General features: G+C 47.9%; 3 protein-coding genes across 7 annotated transcripts; 1 reads left to right on the forward strand and 2 right to left on the reverse strand.

The window, feature by feature from the left end:
• The first annotated feature begins 1,802 nt into the window (after positions 1-1,802).
• Positions 1,803-8,017, forward strand: NEPRO (nucleolus and neural progenitor protein). Of its 2 annotated transcripts, XM_030464105.1 has the most exons (9): positions 1,803-1,923; positions 2,128-2,282; positions 3,043-3,119; positions 3,226-3,357; positions 3,706-3,783; positions 4,605-4,963; positions 5,664-5,725; positions 6,137-6,387; positions 6,830-8,017. In XM_030464105.1, the coding sequence occupies exons 1-9, from the start codon at positions 1,833-1,835 to the stop codon at positions 7,224-7,226; spliced, it is 1,602 nt and encodes a 533-aa protein (XP_030319965.1). In that variant the 5' UTR covers positions 1,803-1,832; the 3' UTR covers positions 7,227-8,017. The 2 variants fall into 2 exon arrangements, with proteins under 2 accessions (XP_030319965.1, XP_030319973.1); XM_030464113.1 differs by lacking the exon at positions 1,803-1,923 and having other exon boundaries at positions 2,191-2,310.
• Positions 8,018-8,226: 209 nt separating this feature from the next.
• On the reverse strand, positions 8,227-10,319 carry TAF13 (TATA-box binding protein associated factor 13). Its single transcript, XM_030464123.1, has 4 exons — positions 10,224-10,319; positions 9,977-10,055; positions 9,332-9,429; positions 8,227-8,867 (listed from the first exon to the last, which is right to left on the reverse strand). Exons 1-4 carry the CDS (start codon positions 10,248-10,250, stop codon positions 8,697-8,699), a joined length of 375 nt encoding a protein of 124 aa, XP_030319983.1. The 5' UTR covers positions 10,251-10,319; the 3' UTR covers positions 8,227-8,696.
• Positions 10,320-13,646: 3,327 nt separating this feature from the next.
• On the reverse strand, positions 13,647-18,284 carry GTPBP8 (GTP binding protein 8 (putative)). Of its 4 annotated transcripts, none has more exons than XM_030451470.1 (7): positions 17,939-18,284; positions 17,462-17,560; positions 16,820-16,950; positions 16,369-16,468; positions 15,834-15,952; positions 14,734-14,860; positions 13,647-14,083 (listed from the first exon to the last, which is right to left on the reverse strand). In XM_030451470.1, exons 1-6 carry the CDS (start codon positions 18,230-18,232, stop codon positions 14,776-14,778), a joined length of 828 nt encoding a protein of 275 aa, XP_030307330.1. In that variant the 5' UTR covers positions 18,233-18,284; the 3' UTR covers positions 13,647-14,083; positions 14,734-14,775. The 4 variants fall into 4 exon arrangements, with proteins under 4 accessions (XP_030307330.1, XP_030307321.1, XP_030307313.1 ...); XM_030451461.1 differs by lacking the exon at positions 13,647-14,083 and adding an exon at positions 14,144-14,232; XM_030451453.1 differs by lacking the exon at positions 13,647-14,083 and adding an exon at positions 14,144-14,273.
• Positions 18,285-21,583: the final 3,299 nt, after the last annotated feature.

Raw genomic sequence — 21,583 nt, forward strand, 5'->3', positions numbered from 1 at the left:
AGACAGATCGGGCAGGAGGCAGGAAATAACGTGATTATATGTCATTATATGTGGGGAGAACAGCTCACAGAAGACTAACAAGCACTGAGTCTATCTGATGGGAAACCATTCTGGGAACACTAATGCATGACAGCAATCAGCTCCACAGGGCACCTGCATCTACCACAGACCCTACTCCTGCCTAGCCTTGACCCTTCAGCCCTCTCACAGCAAATCCCAGCAGCTGGGGCTGAGAGCAGCACATGCATGGATCAGGCAGGATGGGTGCTCAACAAGGGTGAGGGCAGCAAGGCCTTTCCTTGTTCAAAATGCTGATGCAGACTGCTACTGGTGTGAAGTTACTCAGCTTTTTCTGCACTTCAGGCTGTGCGCATCTGTGTGTGTGCAAGCTACGGGCTTGGGGAAGAGTGGATGGAAAGCTGCTCAGCGGAAAAGGACCTGGAGGTGCTGTTTGATATCCAGCTGAACATGAGCCAGCAGTGTGCCCAGGTGGCCAAGAAGGCCAATGGCATCCTGGCCCGTATCAGGAACTGTGTGGCCAGCAGGAGGAGGGAAGTGGCTGTGCCCCTGTACTCAGCACTGGTGAGGCTGCACTTTGTGTGCTGTGTTCAGTTCTGGGCCCCTCACTACAAGAAAGGTATTTTGCTGCTGGAGTGAGTTCAGAGAAGGGCAACCAAGCTGGTGAAGGTCTGAAGAACAAGCCTGTTGAGGATAGGCTGAGGGAATTGCGATTGTTTAGCCTGGAAAACAAAAGAGGCTGTGGGGAGACCTTACTGCTCTCTACACGATTACCTGAAAGGAGGTTGTAGGGAGGAAGATGTTAGCCTCTTTTCTCAAGTAATAACAGGACTAGAGAAAATGGCCTGAAGTTGCACCAGCAGGGGTTTAAACTACGTATTAGGAGGAATTTCTTTACTGAAAGAATAATCAGACAACTGGCTGCCCAAGGAGGCGGTGGAGTCACCATCCCTGGAGATGTTAATAAACTGTGTAGAGGAGGCACTTCAGGACATGTTCTAGTGGGCATGGTATTTTTTTCTGCTTGGACAGTTGGCCTTTGTGATGATGGAGGTCTTCTCCAGCCGTGACAACGTTTTGAATTCTTGTGAATGGGAGGGAGCAGTTGCATGGCCTGTGGCAGGGTAATCCCTTGAAGAGCTGCTCCTGCAGAGCATCGCAGGGGACTTCAGCTGCCGCTGCACTGGCTCGCAGCAGCCAAAAATCCCCCAGGCGGATGCTGAAAAATTGCGAGGTTTAAAAGCTGTGAATAACACTCATAATTTATATTTGCCTTCTCGCTTATGACATTTTGGAAACGCAGTGCACCAGTCAGGCCCCCGGGAAGCCCGGGCCTTGGAGCAGCACCGGGCCCTGACTGGCTGCTTACAGACTTAGCACACCCCACCTCGGCCCGGGGGGCTCACGGCCGGGCGCTGCCCATCGGGCTCCCCCATGCCCTTCACTCTGCCCTCGGCATCCGCAACTGGGCCGACGCTCCGGGAGGCCCTTCCCCGCCTGCAGCACCGGGGGGCTGCTCGGGCTCAGCCCTGGCAGGCGGGAGGCCCGAAGCTCCCCGTGACCACCGGGTAAGCTTATCCCGCAGCGGCCGGGAGTAACCTGTGCGAGGAAGGGGCGAAAGGGAAGCCCTCAGTCCCCTAGCGGCCTCCCCCGGGGCCGCCTTCGGGCTAGAGATCTTGCCGCAGGGAGTATCCCTTCTCTCATCCCCCTGTCTGGTGACTTGGTCCGGCCGGGGCCTTCCCAATCCTCCCCTCCCGGGCCCGCCAAGATGGTCCCGCCCGCGTTCGGCCTCCCTCCCTGCCGTCCTGCGCAACATGGCGGCGCCCGAGGCGGCGTGGAACCGGCTGGACGTGCCGTGGCCTGCGAGCAGCGCGACGGTGGCCCTGGCGGATGGGCACCCTGCAGGTCCTCGGGCCGGGCTGGGGAGTGGGTCCGGGAAAAGGGGTGGGAGGAGTTTTCGGCCGCTCCCGGGCGCCCTGCGGGACCGCAGCGGTCGGGGGGATGCTCGCCGGCCGCGGGAGGTGGGGACCGTGGGGAAGGCGTGGGGCGGCGGCGGCGGTGGCGGCGGCAGCGGGCGCTGAGGTGTTGGCTGATGTCTCCCGTCCGCAGTGATGTGTCTGCCGGCGCTGAGGCGGCAGTGCGGCGTGGCCGGCAAGCGGCTGTCGGGGACGGGCCTGGCCGCCGAGGGACGCGTCCTACGGGCCGTGCTCTACGTTTACCACAGCCGGCTGCTTCGGCACCGGCCCTACCTGGCCCTGAAGCAGGTGAGGAGCAGCCCCAGCTGGCCGGCAGGTACGCGGCGAGGGGTCTCTGCATCTCAGCCCCAGTCCCAGAAGGACATCTGGGTGCCTGGGGTATCGTGCAAAAAGTGTTTAGGAGCAGGTGTGATTTTGTCGCTTTTAATTCTCTTCATGTGGGTTTCCTGGCTCTGTAGTCAATGCCATTTACACTTTTCAGCCCAGTGGAACCACTCTTTGGTCCCTTATACTCGCTCCAAGACATTAAGTAGCTGCCTTTGAGTATATGAGTACTACAGTGATTTGTTTTCAATTAATTGTAATAATGGGGGTGGGGGTGTAGAATAATCTTAGTCTGCACTATTAGACTTTTTCTGTTATAAGATGAAAAGCAAACTCTTTACCAGTTCTCTGGTAAAGGGGTTGTCAATATCTTTAAATAACTGTTTTGAAATAGAACAGGGATAATTCTTACCTTCTTGATTTGTTCATGTGTAAAAGCCAGTATCAAAAGCCATCATATACTGCAGGAGAAACCATGCAGCACCAATTAGCAATGGCCTACTTAAGCCCTTCATTTAATTCCACGTTCACAGTAGTGTGATAAAGGTATCTTTTTCAATACAGTGTGGCTATAGGAATGTATCAGAACATTCCATTGTGCAAACCTGCAGTTTGTGCTGTTAAACCAATAAGAGGAAGGTGTCATTTAATGCAGTAACAGTTCTTAGACCAAAGCATGCCCATCTCTCAAAATACCACTTAAAGGAGTTTTCTTTATTTATAGGTAGAACAATGCACGAAGCGCCTATGGAAAATGAACTTGGTGGGCTGCATTGAAACTCTTGCAGGACTGATTCCCACGTAAGTGCTCTAATACTATATGTTGCATGGGATACATCCATTAACTCAATCTGCAGAGCTAAGGGGGGAAAGGCTAGATCATAACCATCTCCTCATATCATCACAGGAAAAAGACATCCCAAGCCCATGCAGAGTGCTTAGTTCCCAGTCAGCCTGTGCTGGAAACAGTGGCTCTGAAGGTGTTGGGAGGTTGCAAGCTCATACTTCGGCTACTGGACTGTTGTTGTAAAGCTTTTCTGTATCCTTTTTTTCATAACGAAAGCAGTCTTGCAGTTCACCAGCAACACCTCATGAGGACAACAAAACTATGTCTTCTCTAGGCCCTGTATTGCTGGTGGACTAAACTGTGCAATTCGTATGTGCAACTTGAAGTTTCTTTCATAGCCAAGCGTCTTATTTTCAAGTTATTATGTAGGAACCTCAGGGTGTTAGGTGTCTGCTGTTCCAGCCTTGAGCAAGCCAAAGTTTGGTTACTCATCTCCCAGATTATCCCGGATATTGCCTTGTGCATTGCCTCTAGTTGGTGTGTTCAGCAAGTCTCATTACATGCTGTTTATTTTTTATCCTTAACTGGTGTAATCTTCAGATTGTCTGTTAAACATCTCTGCTCAGAAGAATTCATACTTTTGAACACAGTGGCTTCGGGGTTGCTGAGCCGGCTATGGTTTGTGTTTTCAAAAGTCTGTCTTGTCTGTTTGTGCCTGTCAGGGAGAACGATTTCTAATTAGGCCTTGCTGCTGAGGAAGCTTTATTCAGTTGGAAGGAGGAAGAGGGGTGGGAGGGGGTGTCCCTCCATGCTTTATGGAAGGCTTTGTTCTTGCTTCATGTCAGACTTCGTGTAGCGCTAACAATCATAATGTTAAAGCCAGCCTGCTACAAACACTAACATTTAGTACTCTTTGCAGCAAGCAGTAAGAGCTGCCTCAGGCTGAGATGTAAAGGCTGGGATAAAGTTGTTCTGTAATACTCCTGACTTTTCTAGGGTAATTGGGTTTCTACTCACAGTATGGCAGAGCAACACTGAGAAACCAACAGCTGTCTCTGAGGGAGTAACAGCGTGGTGTAGAACCAATAAAGCATTCTTGGGCAAAAGGCACCCATCTCCCCAGTAAATGTTGGGCAGGCAATTGTGCAGCAACAGTGGTAGCACCATTCTTCTAAGCTGCTACAGGTTGCTTTTGGGGAAAGACCTATTGTCAAATGATGTGGATGTGACCTAGAAACATGCTTGAGTCCCAGGTGCAGCACTCTGGGAAGTGGAGGAGGTCCTGATCGGACATTTATTAGTCAAGTTGCTTCTACGCTCTGATCTTAAACAGTTCCATAGCAGACTAATATTAAGGAAAGTGTGGTGATCAAATGTAAAAAGATTGTATTGAGGGGCAATACAGAAAGGGCATCTTGGAATCTCTTCTAGCAGCTCTTCTGCTTGAGCACAAGGTTTGGCTAGAGGAGATTCCATACCTTTCTGTCTTCTCTCCTCAGGATTCAGTACAGGTGTGTATTGCAGAGCCTCATTTCCTTGTATGGCCCATTGTCAACATCACTTCATCTGGTATCTGAGACCCAACAGATGCCTTATATCAAGGAGTTTACCTTCCCTTCTGATATCAGTAACTTCCTTGGAGTTGATGTTTCTGCTGAGGTGAAGAAGCAAAAGGCTAGAATGCTTACAACAAAAAAACGCACTGGCTGGCTGAAGAACTTCCCCACATTGCCAGAGGCAGTGTCAGAGATGGGGAAAAAAAGAAGTGTTGCAGCCTGCAGGAATGCTGTGAAAAACTTTAACATTCCATGCCCTGCGGATATCGGAGAGCCAGTTCTGGTGACCAGAGCCAGCAGAGGTAAAGTCTTGTGCCACAGTGCTACTGGTTTCTGACATCTCCGAGAGTGACTGCAGTGTCTGTCTTAACAGCCAAGTGTGCTTCTACTGCATGTCGGTAACAAATTCCCCTCTCCTGTCCTTGGAAGAGGAGGTAAATGGTGCATATACCCTTGTCTTTACAAACCTGTGGATAAAAGCAGTATTGTGAGGCTTTTTTTAAAAAAAATAAACCTGATACAATCTGAAGAGAAGCAGGTAATGAGTGCAGTGTGCAGGTCCTGTAAATAATGATTTGTATTTTCCTGCCTCTATATAGATGGGGCTAAGAGCACTCTCTGCAGTCCGTACAGGAGTATGGTTGGAAGTTTAGGATGCCAGGTATCCTGTGCTTGCTGATTCTGGGCTGTGCCCAAATCTTTGCCTCCAGTCAGGGTCATGGCCAGTGTCTGCAGGTATCCAGGTGTTTGCATGAAGCTTTCACCCATTAAGTTCTGCTTTGCAGTCCTTTGTAAACCTCTGCATCCACTTAATCCCTTGCCATCTGCCATGCAGGATGAGCATAGCCCCCTTGAATTTGCCTGGAAATGTTAAGTACAGATGTGAGCCTGTGGACACAGCAGGAGATCTAAGAGCTGAGCAGGGCAAAGCATTGTCATCTTTGTGCAAAGACATAAAAACTGCCTTTATTTTGTAATGGAAACCGTCCTTTCTCTTCATAGGGAAGTGCCTGGGATTTGATGTTAAGAGCTTACTTCGACCATCCAAACCTCTAACACAGCAGGTTTGTATGGCACCATATTACACATTTATTTTAAAGACCCAACACTTAAAACATCACGTCCACTGTTGAAAATGCCCCCTTTCCCTGCTTTGTTTGTGCTTGTCTAACAACCCAAGTTTGGAAGCTTCACACTGAAAATCACTATTAATTTCTGATTAACAAATTTTGAGCATTTATTGGTATGTCAGGTGAAATGACCAGAGAGCAAATCAGCAGTAGACAAGAATACAAATTCTAATTGTCTGCTGCCTCTTTTTGTTTTCCACAAAACAAGACTGTTCTTCCAGTTTCTCCCTAGAAAGCATAAGGAATGTTGTCACAAAAAACCTCAGTACTCTGCTCCTCTCCAGCAGAGAGGATAAGGCATGCGATGCTTTTAAAGGACTAATCATTTGTTATTCTTTTTTTCAGGGTATAGGTATGACATCAACACCTCTTAAAGTGAAGTCAGCATCAGTTTCCTCTCGTATAGCAAGCATGCAGGATGCTGGGTCTCTTGTACAGATGGTCCAAACAGCTACGTCATTTGGGGAACTGTCAGAGGCACTCAGGAAAGTCATTGTGTGGTGCAAAGGCAACAAATTCAAATCAGCAGCTTATTTTCTGCGTAACAAGCTGCTGAAAAGCAACCGGCTGCACCACGTGGAGGCTCAAGGTTGCAGGTAATATTGCGTGGGTGAGAGGTTTCTGGATATGTCACTTCACATTTTAATATTACATAATATGGTAGTGTAGAGAAATGCAGTGGGCTAAGCCATTCTTTTTACATTCAAATGGGATCAATAGTTTGGGTCTCTGGATGCTCTGATGTGAACATTCTGTTTAGCTTCAGTAATTTGTCACAGAATTTTAAACAAATGCACAATTATTTAAAGAGGATGAAAATGCAACTTAAATGCATGTTTAATGGTTGTGATTGTACAAGGTAAGGGGTGTCACCTTTCTTCAGAATGCCTTGGCTACTCTTGTACACGATGCTGTTGTCTCTTGTTGGCGTGACATGTAAAATGGTAGAGATGGCCAACAACTGAATCTTTCCAAACAAATGAAACAACACTTTAGCAGCTTATCAAGTTACGTTTTGTGCATCTTCTTCCCCTTAAGCTTGAAGAAAAAGCTGTGCTGTGTCAAAACATCCGTCCGCAAATACCTCCTATATGGGTCACGAAACACACGCTGGCTGAAGCGGTACCGTGGGGCACGGTTCTGCCGAAGGAGGATCAGATCATCCTCACGAGTGAAGAGAACTGTGAAGACTCTTCAGCAAAAACCTTCTGAGTTTTATGAGGTTTGTGAGAACAGCACATCACTTGTCCTCTCACCTTACCAGGATGGTCCCCCAAGTTGGGGAGGACGCTCCAATGCTGTTACAGCCTCTGTTGAACTGAGCACAGTGAGGACCCCTAAGCAGCCACTGCTGGAAAGAAGCCCTGTCCCCGTGTTGAAGGAAGCTACTGAGAACATGGATATTGATTCTATTTTTGCAGCAATGGGTGTCTGACCCTGGACTCGAAAGGAGGAAAGTCGTTGCAATTATTTTTTCTTAAGTAAAACCTTCAAAACCCTAGTAGTGTCTTGGTAACTCAGACTCTGCATTCTGCTATGAAAGTAGAATTATTTTACTGTATTTTTATAAAACAGGTTTTTTTTATTTAAAGGTTTTCCAAACAGATGAACAGTCTTCATCCTCTTATCTAGCCTTGCCCAGTGACAATGACTTTGAGTTACCCTTACTCCATGTTCCTTCTGTACTGCTGGACCACATGTTAAGTGCTACATCTACAGTGTAAATAGTTACCATCCACAGCTGAAGGCTGCAGCTGATCACTTAGAATCACTTAACTGCTGCTTAGGACTAAAAACAAGATGCCACTTTTCCAAGCCAGTAGCCTTGCACACTTCCTTTTGTGCTGCTTGTACAGGGCACAGCCTTGATGTGCAGTGTTGCTGCTGTTCAGCATTTGTAATCCTTGTTTTGAGATAGTGAGTTAACTGAATCTCTTGCCTCTGAGCTGCTCCAGAAATAGGGGAAAGCACAGCTGTAGCCTGCAACAGTAAATTGCTGACTGGCGAACACATTTGTCACTGTCCTGAATCCTTTTAATGTAAGTGCAATTTCTCCCTGCTTGGCAATGTAAGATACAGCTAAACCAAGGTCTATTAATGAAATAATGTTAGAACAAGCAGTGTGGTTAGTGATTTCTGCCAGGCTTCTGTCCAAGATCAGGATCACTAGGAAATACTAAGAAATTGCTTCAGAATGAAAAACAGAAATCTGCTTTATTGTAGAGCAGCAGCCTAACTGGTAAGGAAAGGCTGTTAAGTGCAAGTAACTTTGGAATAGGCTAACTTTCATCTCCTAGGCTTAATATTGGTAAAAACCAAAAGAGCTGTGCCCACTGGGACAGAAGGAAAAACAAGTCCTTGTCAATTAAGTGCTGAAAAAAATACCTGTGTTGTGCACCTCGTGTATTGGTCAATATAAGTTTAGCTACAAAGAGTGAGCACAAACTTAAAATGTTTTATTCAGAGGGCATATATGAAGCAAAGAGTAGAATTTTTATAGAATTTTGGCCTCAAATACTTTGTCCAGTTAACTAAGATTTATTTTCTGGATTTCCTGTCATGGGAGTGTACCTAGTGATAACTGAAGTAGTTGCAGAGGATCACCCAGCATTAGGCCTTGAGAGATCTGATTCAACATAATTCTACTTCAGACTCCCTGCCATTACCAGAATCTTCAGAGCTCTTTTCTCACATCATAAAATGGCATAAAAATATGTAAATATACCGCATACACTCAGATAACATTCAGATGCTTGAATACTTTTGAGAAAACACTGTAAGTGAGGGCAGACATCCCAGCAGTGACCTCCATCCTCAATAACCCCTCCGAACACCACATGTGATGTTTCTTCCTTTTGGGCAAGCAGGTGCCCAAGTAAAGACCCAGTGCAGCCTGCCCACAGATTCAAGATCCATAGTTGGCTTCATCAAAGGCCTTTCTGGCTCGTTTCAGTTCTTCATTCATAGTTAGGAGGTCTTTAACTCTGGCAAACTTCCGGGGGTCCTTGCGGATTAGAAAGACAATGTCCTCAACCTGCACGCGACCCTGCCGTCCAATTGACATAGCCTTGTGAGTCTGTAAGAGAAAAAGAGGAAGGTCATCAGGGTTTCTTTCACCCTTAATTTTCTTAAGCTCTCAGTTCCACTTTATTTCCGGTGATTTTATAATCAAAAAGTAAGCCACTGCAGTATCTGGGCACCATCATCCCAGTCTTGACAGAATTTCCCAGAAAACTACACACTTGTGTTGCTTAAGTTTCCTCAGCTGCCTGTGACTTACACTCAGCATGTACCAATATATACACGTAACAGTAATGACATCAAAGCTAAAGACAGAGTATAGGTAGGTACCCCAGCCTCTGAAGTGCTTGGAGATGAACAGTATCAGGCAGAACTTGAAAGCAATGTGAGGTATCTGCATCACTTAAATGGATGCTGTTAAGGACAGTTAAAGCATTTTGATGAGAGCAGGCAAGTCCAACCTTTCAAAAAAAAAAAAAAGTGAGGATGTTTTGACCATGCTGCATAGATCTGACTTACCATTTCTGTGATAAACTCTATTACCAAGTCCTCAAGAATGTCCACAGATTCTGTGTAAGGGTTCTGGTCATCCCCAAATCCATACATCATGCATCTTACTGCAGAAACAAACACTCAGCATGAGGCCTTCTTCATCCATTCAGCACTCAGTAAAACACCTAGTTTGAGCTCACCGGCCTCCACATGCAGGCACCAGGATAGCACACGTGTCTGGTGGGCAAGGCAGATAGTTCTTGGACAACTGTATAGAAAATAAGCAGGTAGACTGGAGCCACCCCAAACCTAGGGCTGTACATGCACAAAAGCTCCTGTGTTGACGGACTCTTTAAGTTGCATCTTTCAATGAAGTACTGACTGCTGACTGACAGCGTGGCTGACTTTTGGCACAGCTAGGTCCAGACGATGCATTAGCAATACATTTTTTTTGTGCCTACATGACAACTTCTCACACTTTAAGCCAGGGCACAGAATGACGGGTGCTCTTTCGCTAGGAAACCTGGAGGTTTGGAACTCCGTAGCTGCCTCCTCAGAGTTCCAGCTACGTTTGGGTGAAGGACACAGTCCTCGCAGCCGCCTAGAGCGCCCATACTACAGGGCTGCCTGCAGCAAGCGCTGGGCAGAGGTTTCTGACCCGGTTCGACTCACGTTCTTTGGAGAACAGCCTCTTCCTCTTGCCTTGTCCGCCGTCCAGACCCCCACCGGCTTCTTCCGCGTCTTCCTCAAACTAGACGTGAACAGAGGAGAGGCCACCGTCAGCGCCCGGGCCGGGGGACACCCTTTCCCGCCACCCTTCCACCCGCCTCGGTGGGGGCTGCCACCTGAGGGCTGCCCAGTTGCGGCCGAGATCGGGGCCGCAACGCCCTATCCCGCCCTGACCACCGCCGCCCCTCACCGGAACATCCTCCTCCTCGTCAGCCATGGCTCCCGGAGCTCCACCGGCAGTTTCCGTGAGGGGCAGAAGGGCTTCCGCTTCCTCAGCCCCGCCCAGGCCGCTTGAGTTGTGAGGCGGGAGGCTAAGGCGGTGCTACTGCTGCGGTGTTCCCGGCGCCCTTTCCCGGTCCCCTCTTCCTCTCCGCTAGCAGCCGCATTTCAGAGCGGGTTCGACGCCAGCTCGGCTGCCGCTGCCCTACTCCCCCCGCCCCGCTTCGCCGGGCCCGCGTGAAGCTGCGGCGGCTGGGGCCGGTGAGGCCCGGCGGTGCCGGCCGCGCTCCTTCGGAGGCCCGCACCCGCAGAACGAAGGCGGCTGTGCGGGGAGGCGTGGGTATCGCCGAGGAAGTGACCGCTGTGCCGGTGAGAAGGTACTGCTGCCTCCTCCTACGGTGAGGGGCGGCTGGCGGCCCGTGAGAAGCTGGGCGGTGGAGGACGGGAGCTGACAGCAGCTGCTGCTTGAGAGGACGGCGTTCCTTTCAGCTGCTCTGATACTAGGGTGTTAATATAGTGCGGGTTTTTTCTTCTTCAGTGGGGAAAATAGTCGTGAGGTCCAATTCTTCCTTGTAAGCGGTGGCCTTGGTGCTTCACTTCTCCATCTGTTTGCTGTGTAGCCACTTCCCATTGCAAACAAACCCTTGCTGGTGAGGGAAGACTCACCACTGGTCAATGAAGACTGGGCTAGAGACCAGTTATGGACATTGAATACACACAAGTCCATACTGTGTCCAGTTCTGGGCCCCTCAGTTCAGGAAGGATATCGAGGTCCTGGAGCAAGTCCAAAGGAGGGCAACCAGGCTGGTGAAGGGACTCGAGCACAGACCCTATGAGGAGAGGCTGAGGGAGCTGGGGCTGTTCAGCCTGAAGAAGAGGCGGCTCAGGGGAGACCTCATCGCTCTCTACAACTCCCTGAAAGGAGGGTGTAACCGGGTGGGGGTTGGTCTCTTTTGCCAGACGACTTTCAACAAGACAAGAGGGCATGGTCTTCAGTTGTGCCAGGGGAAGTTTAGGTTGGACATTAGAAAGAATTTCTTTACGGAGAGGGTGATCAGGCATTGGAATGGGCTGCCCAGGGAAGTAGTGGATTCTCCATCCCTGGAGATATTTAAAAAGAGACTGGATGTGGCACTCAGTGCCATGGTCTAGCAACCGCAACGGTGGTTCAAGGGTTGGACTCGATGATCTCTGAGGTCCCTTCCAACCCAGCCAATTCTATGGGGCCTGATAGGATGCACCCAAGAGTGGTGAGAGAGCTGATAATGGTACCACCCTACCACTCTCCATCTTTTTCGAGAGATTGTAGCAAACAGGAGAGATGCTTGAGGACTGAAGGAAAGCCAGTGTCACGCAGGTCTTCAAAAAGGGCAAGAAGGAAGATCAAGGAAATTACAGACCAGTCAGCCTCACCTCCATCCTTGGAAAAATGATGGAGCAGCTCATTCTAGAGATCATCTCTAAGCACATGGAAGAGAAGAAGGTTATCAGGAGGAGTCAGTAGGATTTACCAAGGGGAAATCATGCTTGACTAATCTGATGGCCTTCTGTGATGTTGTGACTGAATGGGTAGATGCAGGGAGAGCAGTGGATGTAGTCTACCTTGACCTTAGCAAGGCTTTTGACACAGTCTCCCATAACATCCTCGTGAGCAAGCTCACAAAATGTGGGAGTGAAGAATGGACAGTGAGATAGATTGAGAACTGGCTACACAACAGAGCCCAAAGAGTGGTGATCAATGGAGTCCAGCTGGAGACCTGTGACTAGTGGAGTGCCCCAGGGATCAGTGCTGGGGCCGGTCCTGTTCAACATCTTTATCAGTGGCCTTGATGATGGGACAGTGTCTTCTCAGCAGGTTTGCTGATGACACAAAGCTGGGAGGAGTGGCTGACACCCCAGAAGGCTGTGCCGCCATTCAGAGGGACCTGGACAGACTGAAGAGTTGGGCAGAGAGACATTTAATGAATTACAGTAAGGGGAAGTGTAAAGTCTTGCATCTGGGAAAGAACAACCCCCTGTACCAGTATAGGTTGGGAACTGAGTTAGAGAGCAGCATAAAGGAAAGGGACCTGGGGGTTTTAGTGGACAGAAGGGTGACCATGAGCCAGCAATGTGCCCTTGTGGCCAAGAAGGCTAATGGCATCCTGGGGTGTATTAGAAAGGGGGGTGCTTACTAGGTTGAGAGAGGTTCTCCTGCCCCTCTACTCTGCCCTGGTGAGGCCACTTTGGAATACTGTGTCCAGTTCTGGGCCCCTCAGTTCAAACACAGTGAACTGTTTGAGAGAGTCCAGCACAGAGCCACAAAGATGATTAAGGGAATGGAACATCTCCCTTATGAAGAAAGGCTGAGGGAGCTAGGGCTCTGTAGCTTGGAGAACACTGAGGAGCAACCTCATTAATGTTTACAAATATGTAAATGGTGTCAAGAGGATGGAGCCAGGCTCTTCTTGGTGATTACCAATGGTAGGACAAGGGGTAATGAATGCAACTTGCAGCATAGGAGGTTCTGTGTAAACCTAAAAAAAAGCTTTTTCACTGTCAGGGTGACAGGGCACTAGAACAGGCTGCCCAGGGAGGTTGTGGAGTCCCTTTCTCTGGAGATACTCAAAACCTGCCTGGATGCAGTCCTGTGTAACGTGCTCCAGATGATCCTGCTTTAGTGGGAGAGTTGAACTAGATGATCTCGAGGTCCCTTCCAACTCTGGCAATTCTGTGAAAGGACTGGCTGTAGCATACTGGGGAGAGGCTGGCTTAACACTTCTCAGTGTATTATCTAGTAATCTTTCTTTTGGGATCAACATGTCTTTTCTTAGTTCTGTTCCTGACTGTGTGCTCAATTTGTAGCATGGGACAAAAGCCACAACTTACTCCTGCCTCCTTTGCCTCTTCTGTAAATGCGTTCTGGTCTCTGTTTCCAAAACACTTAAACAGGAAAGTGATGTAAGAAGCCGTGTGTTTCCGTGGGTTTGTCCCTGCTTGCACAAAAAGCTTCAGTTTCTCTGTAAAACACAATTATGTTGTAGCTGGGATAAGCAGGTATTGAAGTCATCTCAAGCGTGAGTAGGATTAGTCAGTGATACAGACTGTAAACATCTGCTGCTTAAATTCCACTTCCTTTCCTGCCAGCAACTTCGATAGTTGAGGTAGCAGTACCTTGCTTCTCATGGGCAGCCACCCCACTTAAAACAAAATTAATTGTCTATATATCAGCCCTTGGCATGTTCTCTTCAGCATCCTAAATTTGTTTCATACGCTACCAAAGAGCTACTACTACATCTTAGTTCTGAGCTCAGTATAAAAACAATGCTGAGCCCAAGGACCAAGACTTTAGATAAGATAATGAAAGAAGGCAAAACTGAAACAGTCTTCAGTGTGACAGTAAATCAGAGCTCTTTTTTGAGGTATAAACACTTAATATAAATAAGTTTAACAATGATATACCCACATTTGGCACTGCTGAGACATGTTGAAGTTGATCCTTATGGGTACCTTCCAACTTAGCATATTCTGTAGTTCTATATTCTATGAGACTATGTATATACTCAGTGCCAGAGTTTAACATAGGCACTTAGTAGCGTTGGTCTAAGTTCTCTTGTACAATTAGTGTGGTTGATGGCAGTCCTTTGTCTCATTCTGGAACTTGTAACTGTACAACTTCAGGTATTGTCAGCCAGACACAGCTGCTGTGGGACACAGCTGTGGGAGCTGTCACAGTGCCCCTAAAGAATTTGGGACGTTAGTATTGTCCTTCAGCTGTCAGGGTAGAACAGATGCAGATAATGGATGTGTTATCTCTGGAAATTCATCCATGTGCAGCTGCAGAACTTCATGCTGGATTTAAAACAGAAGGTAGATGTAGCACTGACTGATGATAAAGTACAGGAGAGAGCTCCCTGCAAGTCAGTCTTTTATTCCATTCTTCTTCAAGCCAACAGTGATCAAGTTGACCCCATTAAAGATGTGTTTTTTCCTTCATCTACCTGGAACAGGTATGCAAGCGAGTCAGGCTATCATGCTGCACCTACTGAATGCACAATGCAGAATTAGAAAAGTAAAATATACAAGAAGTCATAAATGCACCTTCACAGACTACATGTTGGTTTTTCCCACGCTAGATCACTGTAGAGTAGGCAGGTTGCACAGTTTTTGACCCCTGCTACATAAGCTGAGAGAAGTAAACCTCTGTGTGTCGTTCAATTCAAGTGGGCAGGTAGTGTACTTTATGTGAGGGCTATAGTTTTTATTTTCTCAACTAAATGCCTTTTTTGTTAATGAGGTTACTAGTCTATCCCTAGTATCCTAAGTATAGCAGAGCTTTGGCATGCAGTGGTAGCTTTTTGAACTCTTGAATTGACAAAATTTATTAAATAAAACGCTTAGCCCTATAAATATTTGTCCAAAATTTCATACGAGTTAATAAAAAAAATATATTCTAGTGCCTTGGCTTATTTACAACAAAAATCTAGATCTGTTTTTTGTACCTTTTGTTCTTGATGAGCTGAGCAGATCAGGAGCCAGTCTTTTCACCTGTCCTCTACAGCAGGCAGGTTTCCAGTAACGTGGGCTACAAAACACCTTAGCAAGTGAACCCCTGAAAACTCCAGAGAACTGTAAAAACAAAGGCATTGGGTGTTCAGTGCCAGATACTGTTGTGTCTTGGAGTAACACATGCAAACTCAGGCACTGGATTTATTAAATTACATTTCCCACAGTGCAGTACAACGCTGGTAAGAGCACTTCAGCTACATACTCAAATAATTTTAGCCCCCTGCTGTTAACACAGCTCCAAATAAAATGGCAAAGCCCACTACCACGCAGCATAGGAACTGCTTCCTCCCTCAAAAGAATCATAGAATCATAGAATTGGCTGGGTTGGAAGGGACCTCAGAGATCATCGAGTCCAACCCTTGAACCACCGTTGCGGTTGCTAGACCATGGCACTGAGTGCCACATCCAGTCTCTTTTTAAATATCTCCAGGGATGGAGAATCCACTACTTCCCTGGGCAGCCCATTCCAGTGCCTGATCACCCTCTCCGTAAAGAAATTCTTTCTAATATCTAACCTAAACTTCCCCTGGCACAACTTAAGACCACGCCCTCTAGTCTTGTTGAAAGTCGTCTGGGAAAAGAGACCAACCCCCACCTGGCTACACCCTCCCTTCAGGTAGTTGTAGAGAGCGATGAGGTCTCCCCTGAGCCTCCTCTTCTTTAGGCTGAACAGCCCCAGCTCCCTCAGCCTCTCCTCATAGGGTCTGTGCTCGAGTCCCTTCACCAGCCTGGTTGCCCTCCTTTGGACCTGCTCCAGGACCTCGATATCCTTCCTGAACTGAGCGGCCCAGAACTGGACACAGGACTCGAGGTGTGGCCTCACCAGTGCTGAGTACAGGGGCAAAAGGACAAAGAAGCAGCCTTGACAGCGGAACTCCACTCCTTTGCAGAGGGGGAAGGAGCAGCACAGCGCCCTCCATCCTTTGGGCATAGGGAGGTGCCACTTCTAGGGCAGGCACACTCATTTCAGGTAGTCTGCCCTATTGCATATCATCCCCTGAAAGGAAACAGCAGCAAGGGAAAAGAGCTTTACCTGACCAGAAATAGCTGAGGAAAGCATCCTTGAGTTTCCTCCTTTACAAAATCATGGATCTTCAGTACATTCTTTAACAACAGTCCCCTGGAAGCTCGGTCAATCTTTGTTAATACCATCTGTGTGGATCAAGAAAGGGAGGATTAAAAGAGGAAAAGATTATTTTGCTGCTAGACTAGAACTCTGTTAAAGAGTCCTGGACCATCTTGCAAGCCAGACTGAAAGCTGTGGGGAGTACCTAGGCAAAACAAATGCTGTAATACATTTCACCAAAGCACTTCTATAACTGCAAAAGGAGCAGACCTTTTCAAACTTCTCAAGCTAAGCACTGAAAAAAAAAGTCCATTTATTAAATCAAGCAAAAAATCCCTTAAATGCCACTTGCCCCCCTCAAGACATTTTAGGCCTATTAACAATGAAACGAAAGGGGGGTTAGTACTTAGGTACAACAACTTGCATAAACTCAGGGGGAGGGTACACATTCTTACAGATTACCTGTGGCTTACAACCAACACAAGAACAAAGCATTACCTACCACATAAGGAATCCCAAACTCTTCCAGCATCTCTACTGCAGTATGATCTGTTGTCTGGAGTCCTACCACACTATCAACTAACAGGAAAGTCCTCTTCAAGCTGCCAGAAATACAAACAGTAATCACTGCTGTTATTTCACGCTTGCTTTGCTACTTCCAAATTCATAAGCAAGAACAAGTAACACAGGATCTGGGAATACGAAGAGCCAAAAACCACCATGCACAAAAGCTGAGGGTCAGCATGGAGCAGCACCTCAGTCTTTTCTGCTGCTTTGATCTGTCTAAGCATGCATGAGTGACACCACAGAGGTGCCCCAGGAAACTGCATTAGAACTAATCAACACTACCTATGGGAGTAGCTTCCCTTCCTTCATTTTTTCACCTAATTACATGACACTGTATATATGTGTCTGGCTTTTGTTGTCTGTGGAGTTGCAGTGCAGTTCCTTACTTGCGCCGTTCCTGCAGATAGGCCTCCACCATCTCCACAAAGTCCTGCGGGGCACGGTAGCCATATCCTGGCATATCAACCAGAGTAAAGTACTTCCCGACTTTGAAGAAATTCATCTTCTTGGTGTGGCCCTAGGGAAAGGATTTAGGCAAGGTGAAGGTTAAAATGCTGCTTTAGGCAGTGGACTAGGAGATGCCCTGCAAAATTGCTCTGTATGATCCCTGCGCATCCCAAGAAAGCTGCAAAAATGCTGCTGTTGCTTTAACTGTCCCTGTTACCCTGTTACTCCATTGGCAATCCTATGTGGCTCTATCCTTAAAACAGTGTATAGAGACATTCATGGGTCTCTCTGCTTGGTCCTTCCCAAAGGGCTTTTATATCATGTCTGCTCAGCTTGTATGACTCTTCTGCCCAGCAGAGGTGCCTGCCCTGGCTGAAGAGCTAAGCTGGGCTCTCCCCACCTTTTCTTCAGCTAGAGCAAGGCCTGCACCAGCCATGAGCTGGTGGCCACCTTGGGCTGGCACGCTCTCCAGCCGCTTCCAGTTGCCTAAGAGCTTGTTTCCTCCTGCCCTAGTCAGCCCTATCCTCCGGGCTGGCACCTGATTCTGACCACGGGAGACAGAAATTAAAAACATCACTTACAGGAGTTTTTGACACTCTGACCTCCACTTCTGGCGACAGCGAGAACAAGGCCCGGATTAAAGATGACTTCCCCACATTGCTCCGGCCAATGAAACACACCTGCAGTAGCAAAACCAGAGAGATTATTTCATACTCCTACACCCATCCACCCCCCTTCATCCAGCGTGTCTGGGCAGGAAGTACCCCCTCATTTGTCAGCCTCTGGGGACAGCGATGTCCTGTGCCACAGCCTGCTGTGCTGGACACACCACACTGCCGAGCAGTTCAACAGTGGGGATAACAACAACGAAACGATTCTAAAAAGCAGCACTAAATGCATCAATCACGCCGCGCTCAGACACTGCCAACCCCAGAGCCATACAATCCGCTGCCAACACCCGCTTGGTCTCCAGGCCCACCCCACGCCTGGGAAGCCGCTGTGCCAGCAGGGACACGGCTCCCAGCAGCCAGCACGGAGGGCTCCGGGCCTGGCCTGACCTCGGGGAGGGTGGGCGACGGGGCATGGTCCATCCGGACGGCGGAGCTGACATAATCGATGGAGTGGTCGCGGCTGGACCTGAAGAGCACCTCGGCGCGCTGCAGTGCGGCCAGGCTGGGCTGGAAGAGGCGGAACCGCTTCGTGTCGACGCCGGGAGCCAGGTAGCGCTCCAGGTTCTGGAGCGGGAACACCAAGCCGGTTCGGCGGCTCCGCTCCAGCCGCAGCACCTGGGATAAAGCGGCCAAGGCCGGCGGGGAACGGCCCAACCCACCGCCAGCCCCGGGAAGCAACATCGAGACGGGAACAAGCACGTCCGGGCCCCGGAAAGCGACGGAGCCGAGCGGGGCGGAGCTCGGCACTGCGGCTGCGGCTGCCCCCGGGCGGGCGGGGCCTGTTGGGTCCCGGGGCGGTGTGGTGGTGAGCTGTGGGATAGCCGGCGACTCAGTCGGGCAGTGGAGTTTCGCTCGCCTCCGCTTCTTGTTTTCTGTTCTTACTCATCTTGTGTTCTTTGTAGATGAGGAGCAGACCGAGGAGCAGCGCTGAGCTGCTAAAGGGCTCTGGGAGCTGAAGTTTGGCCGTGAAATGTAACCATATCTCCAGTTCTCTGGGGATACTCAAAACCTGCCTGGACTCGGTGCTGTGTAAGGTGCTCTAGGTGATGGTGGTTTAGTGGAAGAGTTGGAATAGAAGATTTCTGGAGATCCCTTCCAACTCTTGCCGGGTCTGTGGTTCTGTGTGATTCTGTGAAATGGTGCAAAGCAACAATGTCCTTCAGCACACGCAGCTTTAAGAAACAGATTTCCAAGAGCTGTTGTGATGTCCAGCCTTACAGAATCAGAGAATCATGGCACTACAGGAATTGGAGGGGACCTCGAGAGCTTGGGTGCAATCCCCCTGCCAGAACAGGATCACCTAGGGTAGGTCACACAGGAACAGGTCCAGGTGGGTTTTGAATGTCTCCAGAGAAGGAGAATCCAGTCTTCTATCCACCTCACAGTGAAAAAGCTTTTTCCTTATGTTAACATGGAACCTCCTATGCTCCAGCTTGCACCCTTTACCCCTTGTCCTATCCTTGGTCATCACTCAGCCTGGCTCCATCCTCCTGACAATTGCCATTTACATATTTATAAACATTAACAAATTTGCCCCTTAGTCTCCTCCAAGGCTGAAGAGGCCCAGGTCCCTCAGACTTTCCTCATAAGGGAGGCAAGCTTTGTATTGAGCCTAGTTACAAAGCTACAGGGAAGAACTTACATTCCCTAAGAAAAGGCCAACCAGCAACTTATATGTTTCTCAGAGAAACCTTCAAATCTTTTGTAGTAAGTCAAGTGTCGACTGAAATGCAGAAGCTGATTCACAAATTTATGTTCAGTGAAAGCATTTGCTAGTGAGTTAGGCTAACGGTGGAAACCAAGGGAAAACAGCTTGGATTCTACTTTAGTTCTGTAAATTTAGTCTTCTTGAAATCTGCTTTGCTTTGCAGCAAGACAGTGCTCAGATGTGTGCAGCTCAAGACAGACCACAAACACTGGCAGCTAGATGCATGCTTAACAGAGTGCTCCCAAATAAATCTGCTACCATTCTGTGGTTCCAAACCAGTTTGAAACCTACAGAGCAGGCCACTATCCTTTCCTCCCCCAGGGTGGTGCAAATGACCATGCCAAGAAGAAAACCAGAAGAATAAACATTTCAAGAAGGATTTCAGCAGCAGTAGGTTCTCTGTGGGCAGAATGTAGAGAGACTGGGAACGGGTGGTGAGTGTGGACAGAACTGGTAAATATCTGCATTTAATCCTGCTTTGTAGAACTGTGCAGTGGCATGAAGAAAAAGGTCCAAAAATGTGATTCCTGCTACAGATTTCCAAGGAAAGTAACATCTTCTGCAAGAAACCAGCACTGCATGGTTCAGATCCCACAACGTATGTTTTAAAATAATACCCTAGAAATGTAATCTCACTACCTCATCTGTTTAAAATTCCTCTTTTTTAGGACACTGAGGTTTTTGTGGGTGTAGCATCCCAAGGCCATCGTGCAACACAACTCAGGGGCACTGGATGGCTCACATAGGCATTTCTGCATTTTCTGTTGTAAGAGCTGGTGGGGATGATCTTGCTCTGTCTCTTGCAGATCTACAAAATGTTTGTTCAGATTACAATATTCTCTAGTGATCTGACCCCAATGCATTCTGGTGCAGGCAAAATGTTTATTTTCTAATGAATAATCCAGCAATAACTTCAGCAAACGCAGTCCTCTGCTTTTAAAAGGACATGCCCTAATTCAGGAATTACAAATACTGCTCTTAAAAGTTAACCAAAACTCACCTCCTAATACTGGAAAGTAACAATGATCATCCCTGAAAGTAAATTATTTGTTTCGAACATGAAACAGTAAAAAAAAACAAAAAACAAAAAAAACCCAAAACCTTTTCAAGGTGAGCGTTGTTACTTGTCTTGACCAGGAGATGGAGAGGAAAGCACAGCTCTTGCCTGGGCCTTGAAAAAGCCCTCAGAAAGCATAAAGACAGCTTTTGCATAATTGTGCTGTCTCGGGAGCTGAGCCACTAATAATCATTGACAGACTAGGTAGCACCATGCTCTGGAACACCCAGCAGGTTACCTAAAACCAGCATTTAGTACCTATATCAGGCACTGGTGGGGAAGGAGGGAGAGGCTGAGTTCCTCTGCTAGAGGTATGGTACATACAGAGTCCCGTATCAGGGCTTTTGCAGAATGGCTCAAAAGAGTAAGGAAGCAAGAGAGAAATGACACAAAAGGAACAGGGTATCATGCGGTTGTTCATGGTACTCTGTGACCACAAGTAAAAGAGAGTCTTAAAACACAGAAGTTGTCTGAGCTGTGGAAGAAACAAGGTAATATTGAAGGACACTTGAAACCAGCTCCAGGGTTGTGCCAAAGGTGGACAGAGAACAACCAGGTCCAACAGTGCAACTGTCTGTGGCACTACAGAGGTCCTCCCTACACAGGATTACCATGCTGCCAGGTTCCAGCTCTTGCATCAGACTGAAAGCTTGGGCTTCCAAAAATAAAACACAGCCATCAATCCTCCCCCTGCCAAACTGCCCATATGTAACCTTTCCACTCTTCATAGTTTATGCAATAAGTTGCTGTACTTTGTCCAAACTGTAACCCAGAGACTCAAAAATCAAAAGGCTAATTAAAGAACTACAAACTCAATTTTCAAGATGTTGGACCTGCCTCTAAAGATGAGAAGTGGTTGTTGCACTTAACCACCAAATGACACAGCACTGAAGCAGAAGCTCAATGGACTGAGGTGCAGGTAGCTGTCTGAAGTTGTTTGAAAGTAGCTGTGTGGGGAGAATTCTTTACTCAGAACAGGCAAATAGTCACCAACTTCTTTCAGCTTGGTGGTTTCAAAGTTTGGGGAGGCTAATATTGTCCTGATAAAATTAAATTCAATCCATTAATTTCCAGGGAGTATCATCTTATACCTAGGGAAGCTGTGCCTCCTGGGTAAAGACAGAAGTCTAAATCGCGTGGGAAGAAGGACAGTATTAGCCTGGGGAAATGCCTTTAAAGACCTTGCCAAAATTAAAGGACTCTTCTGGCTCTAAACACCTTGCAGCTCACCACTTGAACAAATTCAGTGTTTACTTATGTACTGAGG

Source organism: Calypte anna, chromosome 1 (assembly GCF_003957555.1).
Source record: "Calypte anna isolate BGI_N300 chromosome 1, bCalAnn1_v1.p, whole genome shotgun sequence".
Lineage (NCBI taxonomy): Eukaryota > Metazoa > Chordata > Aves > Apodiformes > Trochilidae > Calypte > Calypte anna.

What these genes read in the sequence shown, in the direction of transcription:
- NEPRO (XM_030464105.1), top strand. Translation starts at nt 1,833, where the DNA reads ATGGCGGCGCCCGAGGCGGCGTGGAACCGGCTGGACGTGCCGTGGCCT. An exon ending in GGCGGATGGGCACCCTGCAG is followed by an intron (nt 1,924 to 2,127) that starts GTCCTCGGGCCG and finishes TCCCGTCCGCAG; the next exon opens with TGATGTGTCTGCCGGCGCTG. An exon ending in GGGTTGCTGAGCCGGCTATG is followed by an intron (nt 3,784 to 4,604) that starts GTTTGTGTTTTC and finishes TTCTCTCCTCAG; the next exon opens with GATTCAGTACAGGTGTGTAT.
- TAF13 (XM_030464123.1), bottom strand. Translation starts at nt 10,250, where the DNA reads ATGGCTGACGAGGAGGAGGATGTTCCG. An exon ending in GAGGCTGTTCTCCAAAGAAC is followed by an intron (nt 9,430 to 9,976) that starts GTGAGTCGAACC and finishes TTGTTTCTGCAG; the next exon opens with TAAGATGCATGATGTATGGA. An exon ending in TAGAGTTTATCACAGAAATG is followed by an intron (nt 8,868 to 9,331) that starts GTAAGTCAGATC and finishes TTTCTCTTACAG; the next exon opens with ACTCACAAGGCTATGTCAAT.
- GTPBP8 (XM_030451470.1), bottom strand. Translation starts at nt 18,232, where the DNA reads ATGTTGCTTCCCGGGGCTGGCGGTGGGTTGGGCCGTTCCCCGCCGGCC. An exon ending in CGTCGCCCACCCTCCCCGAG is followed by an intron (nt 17,561 to 17,938) that starts GTCAGGCCAGGC and finishes TTGCTACTGCAG; the next exon opens with GTGTGTTTCATTGGCCGGAG. An exon ending in AGTTTGGGATTCCTTATGTG is followed by an intron (nt 15,953 to 16,368) that starts GTAGGTAATGCT and finishes TGATCCACACAG; the next exon opens with ATGGTATTAACAAAGATTGA.